The sequence below is a fragment of the Anabrus simplex genome, chromosome 2 (genome assembly GCF_040414725.1).
Source record: "Anabrus simplex isolate iqAnaSimp1 chromosome 2, ASM4041472v1, whole genome shotgun sequence".
Taxonomy (NCBI): Eukaryota; Metazoa; Arthropoda; class Insecta; order Orthoptera; family Tettigoniidae; genus Anabrus; species Anabrus simplex.
The window spans coordinates 1021596345-1021612691 of NC_090266.1; the positions used below are offsets into that span (position 1 = coordinate 1021596345).

The following is a 16347-nucleotide window of genomic DNA, read 5'->3' on the forward strand; positions in this document are numbered from 1 at the left end:
CAATCACTTGAAAAAAAAAGTTTTTCATTCGTAAACCGATTTGGTTAATTAGTGTTAAACTTCAAATTAAATTAAATGTATTCTATTCCTTCACAGTCCATAGTTTGCTCATACGAAAATACACCGTCTATTATAAACACACAGTTCAAATGCACAGTTCACTGCTTGTCATAAATACACAATCTAATTTCACGCTTCATTATTTAATGTTAATGCACATCTTAAACACAGTCCAATGTCTTATCATGAATGCATAGTTCAATTAAGAAATTCATGGTCTGTCATTTAACACACAGTTCGATGTCTACTACGAATGTCTACAAGATATTGGTAAATCACATGATTTTAAGTCCGGTGATACAGTCACAAATTGAAATTAATCCATTAATCAATCACCTGTCACAGTCTGAGAAATTCTTTGAAAGCATAAAATTCTCAAATATATTTCTATTACTTGGCAAGGCGGATATCGTTCACAATCCATCGCTGTTCGCATTGTTTCATCAATTTTGAGTTATAAGCACTTGAAAGAAATGTAAGTTTGAAACATTCGTTTAAATAATAAATCACTTGGAAATCTATGGCACATTATGATTCAAACCACTCTTAATTGAGGCTAGGTTCTATCACTTGTGAATAATGGAGAATTTACAAGACCACACACAGTGTTACAAAGTGTAAGTCTGAGACACGGCAAAATAAGGCTGTCACTTGCGAATCGCTGAAATTTTCATGAGTTCGAACTCGGTACTGTAGATTTTAAGTCTAGAACTCGGCAAAATGAGACTATCACTCGCATAGCGTTGCATTCCGCACGAGCTGACCGGCGGGTTCGACTGTGGCATTGAAGATCCGCACTCACGCATACTGCCCCCCCCCACACACACACACACACACTGATCTGCCTAGGGAAACGGTTTTCCATTTATACTCAAATCAAGCCAAAATCTGTCTTTACATTTCGCTTAATAACTCTGTTGCCTCTCGTCAGATTTCTACCAAACTTTGTAGAAATTAAGGTAGATTATGTGGCTACACGATGATGTTGATTTAATCCAACCATTACTGTGAGGAAAGTTATTAAACGAAGAACATTTCAAATGTTCCATGCTGACGTAGGCGCTCTCTGTCACGGGGAGGCAGGCTGTAACGTCAACCCGCTCCACGTCACACACACACAGGTTGCTCACTGTGTCTGGCTGTCGAGCCGGCGCACAGCGCTACGTTTAAGTTTTAATTGCGGGAACTTAATCCTGTACCGCTGTTCCCGATACGATATTTTACCATTGGTTTTGACGATCATTGAATAAAGTTTCTCAGATGGGCCAAATAGATCTTGTAGTTCGCTGTTTCAGTCCTGACACAAATGAGATATACACTTCTTATTTTGATTTCATGATTCTTGGTCACTCTACCTCCTCATATTTGTTAAATGTTTTTTTTTTTTTTTTTTGCGAACACTGCAAAGACTCAATCTTTAAAAAACTCTTACAAATTTCAATATATTGTCCAAATCTTAATAAAAAGCTCTTTCAGGATATGAATAATTTATTAAGTGATGATGCAGATGCTTTTATTTTGGTGAACATTGGATCTTCTGACTTACATACTGTGCATCATCATCATCCTTTCATGTATTAGTCCTACAAAAGAACTGTTACAGTCTATACAAAAGATTTGCATTTTCACGCCATCTCTTCCTGGGGCGTCCCAGAGATCTCTTCCCACCGGGGCAGTAGTTTATGACTGCTTTGGAGATCCTGCTTATGTCCATCCTGTTTAGGTGTTCTAGCCAGTTTCTCTGGTATTCATAGATGTATTCTAATATAGGTCTGCTTTTAAGGTTGTGTTCCCACTTAGTGATTCTTGCTGTTCGCCACATGTATTTTCATTTCAGCTGTAGTTATTCTTCTCTCATCGCATTTCCTCAGGGTCCACGCTTTACTTCCATAGCAAAGTGCAGGTCTTGCCAAGGTTTTGTAGATTCTTGTACGAGTGTGTTTTTGAACTAATGATGGTCTAAAATATTGATGATTCCTAGACATCTGTTGAATTTGGAGATTTTCTCGGGTATGTCCAGTTCTTTAAAGAAAGACAGTTTGTAGCCAAGGTATTTAAAAATCATTTTCTCTTTCCAAAATATTGTTATTTAAGCATATCTTGATTCTTACTGGTTCCTTGCCACAGAAAGCCATTAGCTTAGTTTTCTCAGGGGATATTTCCATTGAGTACTTTTCTGGGACTAGGTTTAGGTTATACATTGAACGCTGTAATTCATCTTCTGAGATGGCAACCAACACTAAGTCATGTGCAAATAATGTTGTGTCCAGCTGTAGATTTCTGTTAATGTGGATGGAACCATGTCTTGTTTTTCTAAATTCTCATATGAGAGCATTCATATAGATTATGAACAGGAGAGAGGAAAGACTGCAACCCTGTGTTTGTTTTCCACTCTGATAATTTATCGTTGACCTTTACGGAAATCAGGTTATGTTTGTAATGGTTACTTATGTTCTGTACCATCTGTTGTGGGGTGTGGTCACATATTCAAATATTAAGTAAGGTATTGCAGTTTACTTTGTCAAAAGCTTTTTTGAACTCCACAAAGGCAATATGTTTTTCTACATTAAATTCCCTGTGTTTTTCTAGAAGGATTTTAATTTGAAATAGCCATTGCAGCAAGAACTTCCCTTTCTGAAGCTGAATTGTTCTTCTCCCAGAATGTTCTCATAGTGTTTGTACAGTTTATTTTTAATGATGTTGGCATATATTTTATAACAAGAAGTTAATAAGCATATGCCTCTGTAGATTTCACAATCATTTTTGTCACCTTTCCTGAAAATGGGTAAAACTATTGCTTTATTCTAGTTTTCAGGTGGGTTTTCTCCTTTCCAAATTCTATTTAGGAACTGGATGAATCTTTCTTGGAAAGATTCGCATGAATATTTGAATAACTCTATATTTCAGCCATCTTCCCCAGGTGTTTTATTGCACTTTAGTGTTTTCAGGACTGCAACTAGTTCTGCCATATTAATGTGTTCGATGTGTGGATTGTCTGAGTAAAGTGTATGAATAGGTGAGATATTCTGTGACCATAAATTTTGAAAGTGATTTGACTAAGTATTGCAGGAGATTGTGTTGATTCTGAGTGTCTCTTTAGTTTCCCTATCTAAATTTTTCAAAATTTTGTAAGTCTGTGGTTGAGGTCTGGTTATGTCATTTTCTAAATGGGATACAAATTCTTCCCAGTTCCTCCTATGGTATTTGCGCACTTCTCTCTTGGCATTTGCTCGCTTTCTGTGGTATTCTATTTTATCCTCATCTTTCTTAGTACATAAGTAGTTCCTGTAGGCCATCTGTTTGTCTTTGATAATTTCCTTCATGTTTTCATCCCATATTCTGGTCCCCTGTTCCTCTGCCATTTCGTTTTGGTGCCAAGGCTTTCTTTGGCTGCTTGTTTTAAGAGGGTTGTTAGGTGTTTCCATTCCTCTTCAACATTTTCTACTGTTGGAGTTGATTGCGTTAATTCAGCTAGTCGTTGTTGGTAGAGCCATCTAATACTAGGATCATGAAGAAGTTGTACTTTGTAGAGAGAGGTTGTATTTGATTTTGTTGGTTTCTTCATCTTGCTGTGCCAGCGAGGTTTTATTCTAATGAGGCAAATTAATAGGTAGTGATCTGTTTCCAATTCTGGGCCTCAGAAAACTCTCGTATCGAAAACCATCTCTACTAGTTTGAAATTACAAATAGCATAATCTAGTATTGATTTCGTGCCTCTTGCCTCCCATGTGTACTTATGGCTGTCTCTATGATTGAAAAAAACCATTCGTTACCTTTAACTGATTGTAAGCGGAGAAGTCTTTTAATCTAATCCCGTTGTTGTTACAGACTTGTTCACCAAATATGCCAATTGACTGTCCAACTTTCGAATTACCTACTCTTGTATTGAAGTCACCCATCAATAAGAGATAATCATTCCTATTCATTTTATTCAAAACCTGTTGCAGTTTGTTGTAGAAATCTTCATTTTTGTCTGTTTTGCCTTCTACTGGGGCATATACTCCAATTACAGACAGATATCCTCTAGATATTTTCAGACATATCCCTATTATTCGTTCATTCCAGAAAGTGTAATCTGTAATGGCGGATTTAAACCGTTTATGTATCATCGTTATTCCTGCTTGTGCTCAATTTTCGGAAGTTACACCAGTGTAAAACTGTAGGTAATTTTGTGGCTGTTTTGTACCTTGTAGTTTCTTTTTGGTCTTTGATATTACGGCAATTGAGATTTCCTTTTTTTCCAAAATGTCTTCTAGCTGTTCCTCTTTATGACCTATACCTCTTACATTCCATGTGGCAATCTTCAGGATGTTTCTTTTCTTCCACTCATTAGCCTTATTTATGCTGTAATACTTCTGTTCAATATCCTGTGTGGAAGAATTCCAAGGACATACTGTGTATAATTCTTATAAAGTGGCAGTAAAAGAAACCCAGTGGGATATTGCATAGTTTCTTTATGTTCTTCATTTTTTGTTTTGCTATATTCCTGCAAGATGCGCCGGTTATACACAATATTGAGGTTTAAATGTGCTTCCTTTGAAATATTATGCTATAAGATGGCTTGAAAATTTGAAAGCCATTGAACATGCTATAGATGCCATACCTAATGATGACAAATATGTGGAAGGAGCTAAAAGAGACAAGAAAATCCCAAACTGCTACAGCTTTAAAATAGTATCAACTTCAATTAAGGATAAGCTTCTTAAGGCCAAGTTGTCATTTATTATCACTTGTTGGAGATTTGGAACCATTCCTAAAACAACAATGAAAAAATTTAATGGCAAGTTTTAAGTCTGTCATATTGCAGTCTTCAGGACACATCCTCAAAATTAATTTAGGCAGTAAAAAAAAAATCTTCTGTCTGCATCCAAAGTTGACATAGGTTATGCTGTTAGAGCAGCACTTCGTGTAAAGCACATCACAACAAACAATGGTCAATGAAATTTTATTATTCATCATTTTCATGAGCTTTTGATGTTGTAGGCCTTCACATTTAGTTTTCTTCCGAATCTGTGATATTAGGGCATCTAATGTAAAATGAATCCTTCCTCTTGTGACTCCCTCTTGTCTTATTATTCAAGCAATCGTTCATTTACAGTTTTTTCTCATTTTTATAATCATCTTCACAATCTTCATTGTCGATATGGACTGATGATCGTGCGTTTCTACACCTTAATTTAAACCTAGGAATTTCATTTTTGTACGTATTGAACTGAGAATGGAAGATAGGAAAAGTTAAAAGGGTCCACCTTTTCAATACAAAAATGTTATAGATTTATTTATAACATGTATTTGCACTTGGAACTAGTTTCGACGCTGTTTGGCGTCATCATCAGCCAAAATGTGGGAAATAGGCCAGCATGTAGGCATTTATATTACACAAGGCGTTACATTAAACAATACACTTCTTACAAGGAGATAAAAACAGGGACGAATATAGAAACAAATGAATCGTTGAGAAAGCAAAAGTTATGCATATTAAAAATAACCTTAACCACACAACTTGCAGTGCGAAAATATTCTTCTTGAATGATTCCTGAATATAAAACACACGCGCACACATTTCTGAAGAGCCAGCAGGCTCTAAACAAAGGTTCTTTCCTAGACGTCACTGAAAACCTCTATATTCATTTAGACCAATATTTCAATCCCAACCTAAACTTAAATGATATCTCAGAGAAACCAAAGATCCTATTCGACCTTCTCATTGAATTTTTCAAAAACATGAATATCCCGAAAAACAGATCTGTCTTTCAGATTATGCATAATACTTTGTCACGCCACACACTTTCACCACATCACCCTCCATACTTCCCCTCCTTCCACTCCTCCTCCCCTCTCCCCTCCTAATCCAACAATGGCCGCTCCCCAGACCTGAACTATCCAACACGCTCTGTTCCTCTTCTTCTCGCGCCATAGCTTTACCGCCTCATATCCCGCAATAAACATCATAGAAACCTGCCCCCACCCTACACGAAATGCTGCAACAATACACCACAAATACTGGCACAGTCAACCTCCAAACTCTCAAAAACTTATTCCTTAATACCAATTTTATATTCTTGTCGAGCTGATTACCGGACCTGTGAAGATTACAAGATTATTTTGTGCATCTACAGAATGGTGTGTTAATGAAGCTATGTAATATAGAGAGAGACTTTAAAAGGTGGTCAAATGAAGAAGTTATATCATGCTCAAGATCATGCTTTCACATCTCTGCACAGATTTAAAACACAATTTACCGTTGGTCTTTTATAGCTATTGTTGAGAGTGAAGGAGAATTTCCTGTTGTGTATGTTTATCAGGAACTCAAGGGAGACTTCATTATTTAGTCGGAACATAGAAAGAATGATGAACTCTTCTCAGAAGAACTCTTAAGGTTTCACCTTACTTTTTCCTGCCTGCTGGCTCTTTAGAAGAGTGTGCGCGTGCGTTTTGTATTCAGGAATCATTCAAGGCAAATATTTTCGCACTGCAAGTCGTGTGGTTAAGTTTATTTTTAATATGTATAACTTTTGCTTTCTCAACGATGCAGGTGTTTCTACATTCGTCCCTGTTTTTATCTCCTCGTAAGATGTGTATTATTTAATGTAACACCTTGTGTAAAAAATTGGGTTAAATGAAGAAGTTATATCATGTTCAGGATCATGCTTTCATGTCTGTGCACAATATTTAAAATGAAATTTACCGTTGGTCTTTATAGCTATTGTTGAGAGTGAAGGAGAATTCCTGTTGTGTATGTTTATCAGGAACTCAAGTGAGACTTCATTAGTTAGTCGGAACATAGAAAAAATGATGAACTCTTCTCAGAAGAACTCTTAAGGTTTCACTTTACTTTATCCTGCCTGCTGGCTCTTCAGAAATGTGTGCGCGTGTGTTTTATATTCAGGAATCATTCAAGAAGAATATTTTCGCACTGCAAGTTGTGTGGTTAAGGTTATTTTTAATATGCATAACTTTTGCTTTCTCAACGATTCATTTGTTTCTATATTCGTCCCTGTTTTTATCTCCTTGTAAGAAGTGTATTGTTTAATGTAACGCCTTGTGTAATATAAATGCCTACATGCTGGCCTATTTCCCACATTTTGGCTGATGATGACGCCAAACAGCGTCGAAACTAGTTCCAAGTGCAAATGCATGTTATAAATAAATCTATAACATTTTTGTATTGAAAAGGTGGAGCCTTTTAACTTTTCCCATCTTCCATTCTACACCTTAAGACAATCGTGACAAAATCCATCACCAATTAACACGATTGAACAATATTTCTATGTCGGCAATGTTCGGTGTAGATATGGACTAAGCAACAAAAGTCTAAATTCATCTAAATTCATGAATTCTTCTTAAAACAGTAATCAGCATTTTCCACCAATCTTGTCAGAGTCGGTACGGTAAAACTGAATAAGACATAAATGATCGGAAATTGTATTCTCTATAACTTTAATGTAAGTAGACCTGGCCAACAGCAGGAAACTGCAGATGATGATGATGATGATGATGATGATGATTAGTTTGTAATAAGTACCGACATATTTCACGCTGACGCGGTTATATTATTACCAGTATTTATTTGTTAATATAACCCTGGTCTCTTCTCTTAATCATGGCTATGGTGCCTCTTTGCTATATGGCAAGGAAATGGAAGTGTTCCTTATTTGCTATCTGGAATCGAGCGACTGTTCCTTATTTGCCATCTCGAAATCTGGCAACCCTACTACTAAGACACATGGCTAGTGCATACCATGGAGGCCACTGTGTATGCTACTTGGAGCCACCGGCATTGCCAATGCACTATGAGGCCCCACTGTCGGCAGCCCTGAAGATGGTTTTCCGTGGTTTCCCATTTTCACACCAGGCAAATGCTGGGGCTGTACCTTAAGGCCACGGCCGCTTCCTTCCCACCCCTAGCCCTTCCTTGTCCTATCGTCGCCATAAGACCTATCTGTGTCGGTGCGACGTAAAGCAGCTAGCAAAAAAAAAAAAAAAAGCCCACTATGAGAGATTTTGTCCCATTTTCAAAAATTGATGCCTGCCTGGCCATCAGATGATATAGATAGACATGATATAGGCTTTTGGGCTTATGCTGTGTCAAGAAAACAAAGTAAAATTCTTTACATTTCGCAGAGATCTTTGCGTCTTCAGAAGAAAATCTCGACTGTCCATGAGAAAGGCTTCCCAAACAATGAGGTTTGAATTTGGACATTATAATAGAAGTGGAAGTGATACGTTCATTTATCACCAGATGGCTCACTGGACGCAGTACAGCGCTAGCGTTCGAAGCGGAAGCTGACGGAACCATCAGAATCAGTCTGAGAGGGTCACATAACATAACAGGTGTACATACATACGAAAGTATGACATAGACATAAACCTGGAATGAAACATCTGGCGATGAGGAACGTACAAATTAGGAAAACACCGAAACAAAATACCAATAGTGAAGGGACAGGGAACGGAACTACCTACGTAAATCCTTAATGGCTGGCAACCACTTATTACTTAATTGATAGCCAGTATCCCTGTTGAAATTGTTAGGATTTCTACGTATTTCTACAGCTTCCCATATAATCCTGCACCTGTAGCGTCTAGTGTGGGTAAGAGCTCAAGCATCTTGGAACACGACATCGTGACCCGACGATAGAGCATGCTCAGCTATTGCTGATTTGTCTGGCTGGTTGAGACGAATATTTCGTTCATGTTTCTTGATACGAGTACCAATGAACCAGCATGTTTGTCCATTGTATACCTTACCACAAGTACACGGAATTTCGTATGCCCCAGTATGTAAAAGTGGAGACAATTTGTCCTTGGTTTTACCCAGACTGTGAGCAATTTTAGTGACAGTGCAAACACGGTTTTTATATTGTGTTTGTGGAGGACCTTTTTTCTACATGCAAACGGACTGAGCCGTGTGAGCAGTGATTAAAGTACTATAAAATATTCCAAACAAATTAGCTGCTATACTTCAACATTGTCAAAGTGATTATAACCTAGTGGGTCAAACTTAAATTTTGCCTGTGCATAGAACACTTAGGTAACTCGTAAATTCAACAATCTCTGAAGTTAATATTTTTCCGAGAATAGTCCGTGTTTCAAAGACTTAAGTCGTTCATAAACTGTATTATACGAATCATCATGTGAAATAACTTTACGTCCTGAACTGTGTAAATACTTGTATTCTGTGAATTAACCTTGCTTTACGTATTTTCTGAATTGAGCTGTGTCACGATAGTCTTTGTGTGGAACAATTTCACTTTCTTTACTATGCAACAAAAACTGTGCAATGATAGTCTCCATGTGAAATAACTTTAATTTATTCTTTCCACGAACTGAACTATGTTGTAATAGTCTTTGTGTTATTTATTTCTTGAACTGTGTAATATTTGGACAGTGAGAATATTCAAGTAAAATATAACTTATATTACTTTCGCACTGAAACATCGTGAACAGGACTGAATTCACGCCTTATCCATTTCAACTTTGAGCAGGCAGTCGAAGTGTGTATTGTAGAAAGTTGTGAACAATTTCTCTTCAGTAATAGCAGTGTTCCATTGTGAATAAACTCTATGAATTCTTGTCCATAATATTACTGTAACACTCTAAGATCTATTGTGTCCTCAATCTCTACAAACATTAAAGACATTTCTTTAAGCCCTTCTTGGTACTAGTGAACGTAAATCACAAATTGCACTTTATCACCCAGCCATAGTACAAGTACGAGTGACTCATAGTGTGCTCGCCTCATTGACCCGAGTGAGTGCAACCTGTACGTGAACTACAAGATATTCTAGATCGCCTGAGAAGTTCTATAAATTCTGGACCTTCGAGATCAACGAATGAGGGAGTAGTCCATGGTTTTCATGGTTCTGGCAGCTGTTTCCTGACCTGGACGAGGAGGACCAGGGTTCGATACTGACTCCGCATTCAACTGTACAAGGGGATCTCGTACTCGATTACTCCAGCTGTACTGATGGAATAGAACAACAATTTAAAAAGATTGTGAACATTATTTCAATTTCAAATCTCTCAAGATAGCATACCGTACACGCCTTACGTCCGTCGTATGCTCTTCAAGCACAAAGTACATGTACTTTATGGTACAGTAAATATATATATTTGGCTTGTATTTGTATATATGAGGGGTGTCTGTTCAAAAGGTGCTATTTCCACCCTAAGAAGGTTGTGGAAAAACGCATAATAAAAGGCACATGGAACATACCCATTATTGGGTATGGTACTAATTTTGAAGAATTACATCTTTCTAGTCTGGATTGCTCATGACTATGAATTTTACTTTCTCTTTCCTAGGCCTAGAGATACTTCGCTATAGATTAGATAGTGGTGTATATCATCAAAAATTCCCCAGAATTTTATATTGTCAGCAAAAAGAAACCAATTTGAACTGAAGGATTTAGTGGAAAATAGGTCCACTCCACATTTTACAAGTTTTGGAAAAAGAGCAATCTAAGATTTTTAAGCATAGGAAAAATTTCACACCATTTGTAATCTTATAATTTGAAGATTATGCCCTAGTACTTCAGACTATTACACTAGCCTACAACAAAAAACCTCTTTTTGTGCGGTAAAAACGAAAATAGGTGGGTTTTATGTATTTCTTAACGTGTAATTCGAGAAAAAAAATAGTTTTGGCGTATCACGTCTGGTTTAGTGGCAATTTTACAAAATGTTATTTTGTTCTTCCGTAAAATTGTTGATACTTAGTATTGATTAAATTTGATAAATTAATGTAAATTTCAGCTTGCAAAACGTAATCATATTTTGCATGCATTAAATACACATAAATGCTGCTTAGTAAGCAAGTAGATGGTTTGTATTATATTTTTAATGTATACTGAAATTCGTGAAACTGAAGCATAAATCGCCTATTTAGTTTCGGCTGTACAGTTGCTTTTAAATTAATATAACCGTACCTTGAATAAAAATTACATGGTTAAACATACGTAGTTTTGTTACTTACATTATGTGCAGGTTAGATTCACACCTCCGTCTTTTTCCGTTTTCCGTGGAATTTCTGGGTTTTTTAAGTTCTTGAATGATCTCTAGAAGGGTAGTCTCGTGCAATCGACCAACAGTAATCCGCTATCATATTCACATCCCAACGTCCCTGATAGCGTCATTCTGCATCTCTGAGGCCCTGATGAAACCTTTCACCTTGTTCTTCACTGACAGCTTCTATGTTTGGAGGGAAATAATCCAGATGCGAAGCTAAGAAATGAAGCTTAAGGCTCACATTACAACCGAGTTCCTTAAACTTTACCAACATTTTCCTTACAATGTATTGAGGGTCCTTAATGTTGCCAAAGAATTTAGTCACTACATCTTTGAATGCGTTCCATGCCTCTTTCTCAATTTAGGTTATTGTATCTGTGAAATTTTTATCCTTCACCAGTTTACGAATCTGTGGTCCATCAAATATGCCTTCTTTGATTTTTGCATCTGATAATGAGGGAAATTTAGAGGATAAATATTGGAAGCATAGGCTACTTTTATCTAATGCGTTGACATACTCTTTCATCAATGCTAATTTGATGTGCTAGGGTGGAAGTAGAATTTTTTCACGGTCAATAAGACTTACATTCAAGACATTTTTGGATCCTGGTTGTAGTTGTTTCCTTTCTGGCCAGTTCACCGTATCCAAATGTTTATCCCGTGTCCTGCTAACCCATTCGCATAGGAAACAGGGAAATTTTTTATAGCCTTTTTGTTATCCCAGCAACAATCCAATGATCTTCAAATCACCGCAAATTTGCCACCCATGCTCATGATATTTAATATTTTCAAGCACCAACTTTAAGGTCTCGTATGTTTCAGACATTTTTGTGGAGTGTGCAAGGGGTACGGATGCCAGAACATTTGTATTATAAAGCAAAATAGCCTTTAAACTTCTTTTGGAAGAGTCAATAACAAAAACGCCAGTTACTAGGATCATACTCTTTCTCTCCCAATTGATGTAGAAAATTTGAAACATCCGTACAAAATACAAGTTCATCTTCTTGAGTGTAATACTTCCGGAATTCTTTGTCACGATTTCGGTACCAGGAAAATGTAACACCGTGTGCCAATGTATTCTTTTCGCACAATCTTGAACCAAGTAATTCACATTTTTCTTTGGTTAGCTCTAAGTCCCTTATCTGATCATTCAATTCGGATTGCGTGAATTTGTTTGAAGGTGTGTCATATTGATGTGGCTCGAAATCTATTTCTTCATCGTCAGATTGCAATGCAAACAATAACAAATCGAATCACATAATTGTATACTAAAAAAAGTTGCGCGAGAACATCTCTCAACATTATATCTTACGAATTCATGCAGATACTAAAACACCGAATTGCGTCAAAACTAGGCGTGATAGGAAAAAAATAGCATCATTTTCGGAATCAGGGCAGCGATTTCCATAAGAATTACATACTTTCTATTTTACCGCAAAATCATGTTGGCAAGTGGTATCTGCAAATATTCAGGCAAAAGGTATTACTGAAAAATGACTACCATAGTGCAAATGAAAATGAATATTGCCACATAAAAATTGAATTAAGCTTTCTAAGTGTAGAATAACAAAAACTAATGTCTTCCATTAGGAAGAGTTAATATTTTACAATATAACGTGATATATTAACTAAGAGTAAAATATCAAAGTCTGCTTTGTTTACATCCGGGAGATAGTGGGTTCAAACCATACTGTCGGCGGTCCTGAAGATGGTTTTCAGTGGTTTCCCATTTTCATAACAGGCAAATGTTGGGGCTGTACCATAATTAAGGCCATGGCCGCTTCCTTCCCGGTCCTAGCCCTTCCCTATCCCATCGTCACCATAAGACCTATCTGTGTCGGTGCGACGTAAAGCAACTAGAAAAAAATATTTAATTTCTGTTTATAAAGCATTCATGATTTCAATTATTTCTTAGTCCTTTGTAACCTCCTTTAAACCATTAACATTACTGTTTTTCTCGTCAGCAGCTTCCTCCCATCAGAGATGATCACATGTGAGAGGTACTTCAGACGTGAGAGTATGTCCTGTAGTTTCTTCCTTATTATTCCTATCCCATTTTGGTATTTGATTAGAAAGTCAGTAAGTGAATGGTATTTCTCTCATCCTTCCTGGTAACTTATAGTCTTATCAGTCTTCAATACACCGGGCGAGTTGGCCGTGCGCGTAGAGGCGCGTGGCTGTGAGCTTGCATCCGGAAGATAGTAGGTTCGAATCCCACTATCGGCAGCCCTGAAGATGGTTTTCCATGGTTTCCCATTTTCACACCAGGCAAATGCTGGGGCTGTACCTTAATTATGGGCACGGCCGCTTCCTTCCAACTCCTAGGCCTTTCCTATCCCATCGTCGCCATAAGACCTATCTGTGTCGGTGCGACGTAAAGCCCCTAGCAAAAAAAAAAAAGTCTTCAATACCTCTAAAAGTATACTTGATATCTAAAAGCAATAACTACAAAATTCTACTTTTCTATCATTTGAGCTATGCAGAAAGATGGCTACCATTCATCCAATCACATTGTGTTTGCTAGTCATGAATGTACTGTAACACTGTAGGATAGACCTATCTTCCACCAACAAGTTAAGCAGTGAAATATTCTATTTTCCTTGAAGAGCAGAAGTTACAAGATTGTGTCTATCCTCCGATAATGAACTTGTGAAATCAGCACACTGGATGGTGCTTAGAATGCAACTTAAATCAAATAATGGGATAGGCCCTTTTTCTACCAAGCACTTCAATTCTGTTTTGGCAAATCAACCCAACAGCCGAATATTCCAGAATACACGTGACAGTCAAATATTCCAGACTACACACGAAACTGAAATGATTTTGCCTAGTTATAAATCGCATATTTTTTGTGATTTGATAAATATGATACAATCAACTGTAGGAATTCAGAACAAATTTTGACATCTTTGTCAAAAGTACCTGATGATAAAGTTTGTCAAAAGCTTTAAGAAAATCATGTATACTGCAAGATGTCTGTTAATTAAATCTGATATACTCTGAACAAAATTGATCAAATTTGTCATTGATATTCTCGGATGAAACCCATGTGTTTAAAAGATATTTTTTTTCTTTTCGCACAATTCATTTTTTGTTGCACCGACACAGATAGCTCTTATGGCAACGATGGGATAAGAAAGGGCTAGGATTGGGAAGGAAGCAGCCCTGGCCTTAATTAAGGTGTGAAAATGGGAAACTGTGAAAAACCATCTTGAGGGCTACCAGGGTTTGAACCCACTATCTCTCGAATGCAAACTGACAGCTTCATGACCCAAACCGCGCAGCCACTCGCTTGGCAAACCCACATTGCCATTCTGAGATGTATGGTTTCTCCCAGTTAAAAATACCTCTGTAAATTTTTACTAGTATGTGTTCCAGTATTTTAACTGCAGCACAGATAATGTAATTTTCAATTCTTGTACAGTCACTTGATTTCATTATGGGGTTATTCTGCTCACTTTCCATAACTTGGTGAATATCTGACATCATAGTATAAAATTGAACATAAATAAAGTATATTGTTACGTGTTGGCAGAGTACATAAGTAAATAAATGAGTACAGAACCTGGTAGAGTCCTATTTCTAAGATTTATTAACTAAGCACTACAATCATAGATTTACGCGCGCGCGCGCGCATGCACGCACACACACACACACACAAAATAGCTGAGCTTACAACTTACACAAGTACACGGTTGCACACTTACACGGTTCGCGCTCTCTCTCTTAGTTTCTCATGTTCTCACGCTACACAGTTCTACATTCACCCACAAGGTTCCACGTCGCAAAGCTACACGTTCACTCCTTCGCCGTCAGTCCGCACTGTAGCACGCTAGTCCGATATCACGGCAGTCCACACGGGTCGGGATAGTATCTGCTGTTCACTCTATCCGTCGAACTCTGTTCACAGTCTGCACACGTCGTCACCCAGTGTTCCCTTCGCGCTGCTCCAGAACACCCAAAGTTCTTCTCCAACAGCCGGATCCAAGAGACTCACACACACGACGTCAGGGAAACAGGAACGAGTCCTCGGCTCCAACAGGCAGATACTCCATCAGGCTGACATCCCCAGCCCAGGCTACCAGCGAAATCAATCTCGCTTTCACTCACTCACTAACCCAGTCTAACTCTCACTAACTGCAGGCAGGTCGTTCCTCTCTTATATACGTACGCTGGCCCTTCTAGAATAGTCCGGATGCTCGATGGATCCAGGAACCTCGGAAAATGGAAGACTCCAGATTAATCGTGGAGTCATTTCCATACTCCTCTGCTACGGGACCGCGGGCGGAAGCGAGTGGGGCTGGCCTAGCACTTAAGTGCTGCTCGTGACTGGCGTGGTTGAAGTAAGGGGGGTGGGCCGAATACGGTGACGAGCAGGGCCCGTAGCAAGTTGGCATGGCGGATGCTATAACCATTACAATATGTTTAATACTTGGGAGAAAACCGGGTTTGACGAGACCTACTTGTAAATGTATTGAGTCCGTGATGGAGTCTAGACTGGGTCAAGTCATACATGTCCAGAAGAGTCCTTTATAGGACTGGCTGTGTTCACAAATCTAAATGTAATCTCATTGATTAGTAAGACATTCCTGTAAAGAGATATCAATTCAACTAAAGTATGCTGTTGCTGATTTACAAGATACACTTGTTTTTGTATTGTAATAATATTGGAGCTTTATCTGTTGCTGAGGTTCTTAAATTATGAATGTTATTACGGATCTTCAGCACTGTGTGTGCTGATTGAGTCTGCAGTTTTGTGTTGGTCAGAGCAGAGAAGTTAACTTACAAAATTTTAAGTTTGAGTGGTGGTGAAAGTGTGTATTTATGTACAAAACATATGTAATTCATTTTATTGTATGCTTGTTAGACCGTTCTCATTCTGGAAATGGATTTGAACCTTTGCATCAGACACCAAGCTTCCTTCCCATTCCTAGCCCTTCCCTATCCCAGCTTCACCAAAATCTTGTATGTGTGTTAATACAACTTTGAATGATTGGCAATTTTTCATTCGAGAAATTTTTCATGTTCTGTGATATGTGTGTGTGTATATATATATATGTGTGTGTGTGTTTGCAGCAGCTGATGAGCCGTAAAGAAACACCACTGCAGCAGAGTAAACCTGTATTCAGCCAGTCAAGCAACACTAGTAATTCATCTAACATCGTTGCTACCTCTTCCCCTTCAGTTCCACCTGTACCGTTACAGCCAGGTTTAAATGTGCGTCGTAGTTCTAGACTTTTCAGTAACAGCTATTCTGTGAAGGTTAGTATCATCATC

The 16347-nt window shown here is 37.9% G+C and overlaps 1 protein-coding gene across 7 annotated transcripts in view; it reads left to right on the top strand.

Annotated features, from left to right (window-relative positions):
• Positions 1 to 16347, top strand: part of Cdc27 (cell division cycle protein 27) — a 507070-nt gene that overhangs the window by 243360 nt on the left and 247363 nt on the right. For 6 of the 7 annotated variants that reach the window (XM_068226370.1, XM_067141899.1, XM_068226372.1 and 3 more), the window contains one exon: positions 16147 to 16332. In XM_068226370.1, coding sequence (XP_068082471.1) covers positions 16147 to 16332 — 186 coding nt within the window. The remainder of the gene's footprint in view (positions 1 to 16146; positions 16333 to 16347) is intronic. The other variant, XM_068226371.1, reaches the window with a different exon arrangement.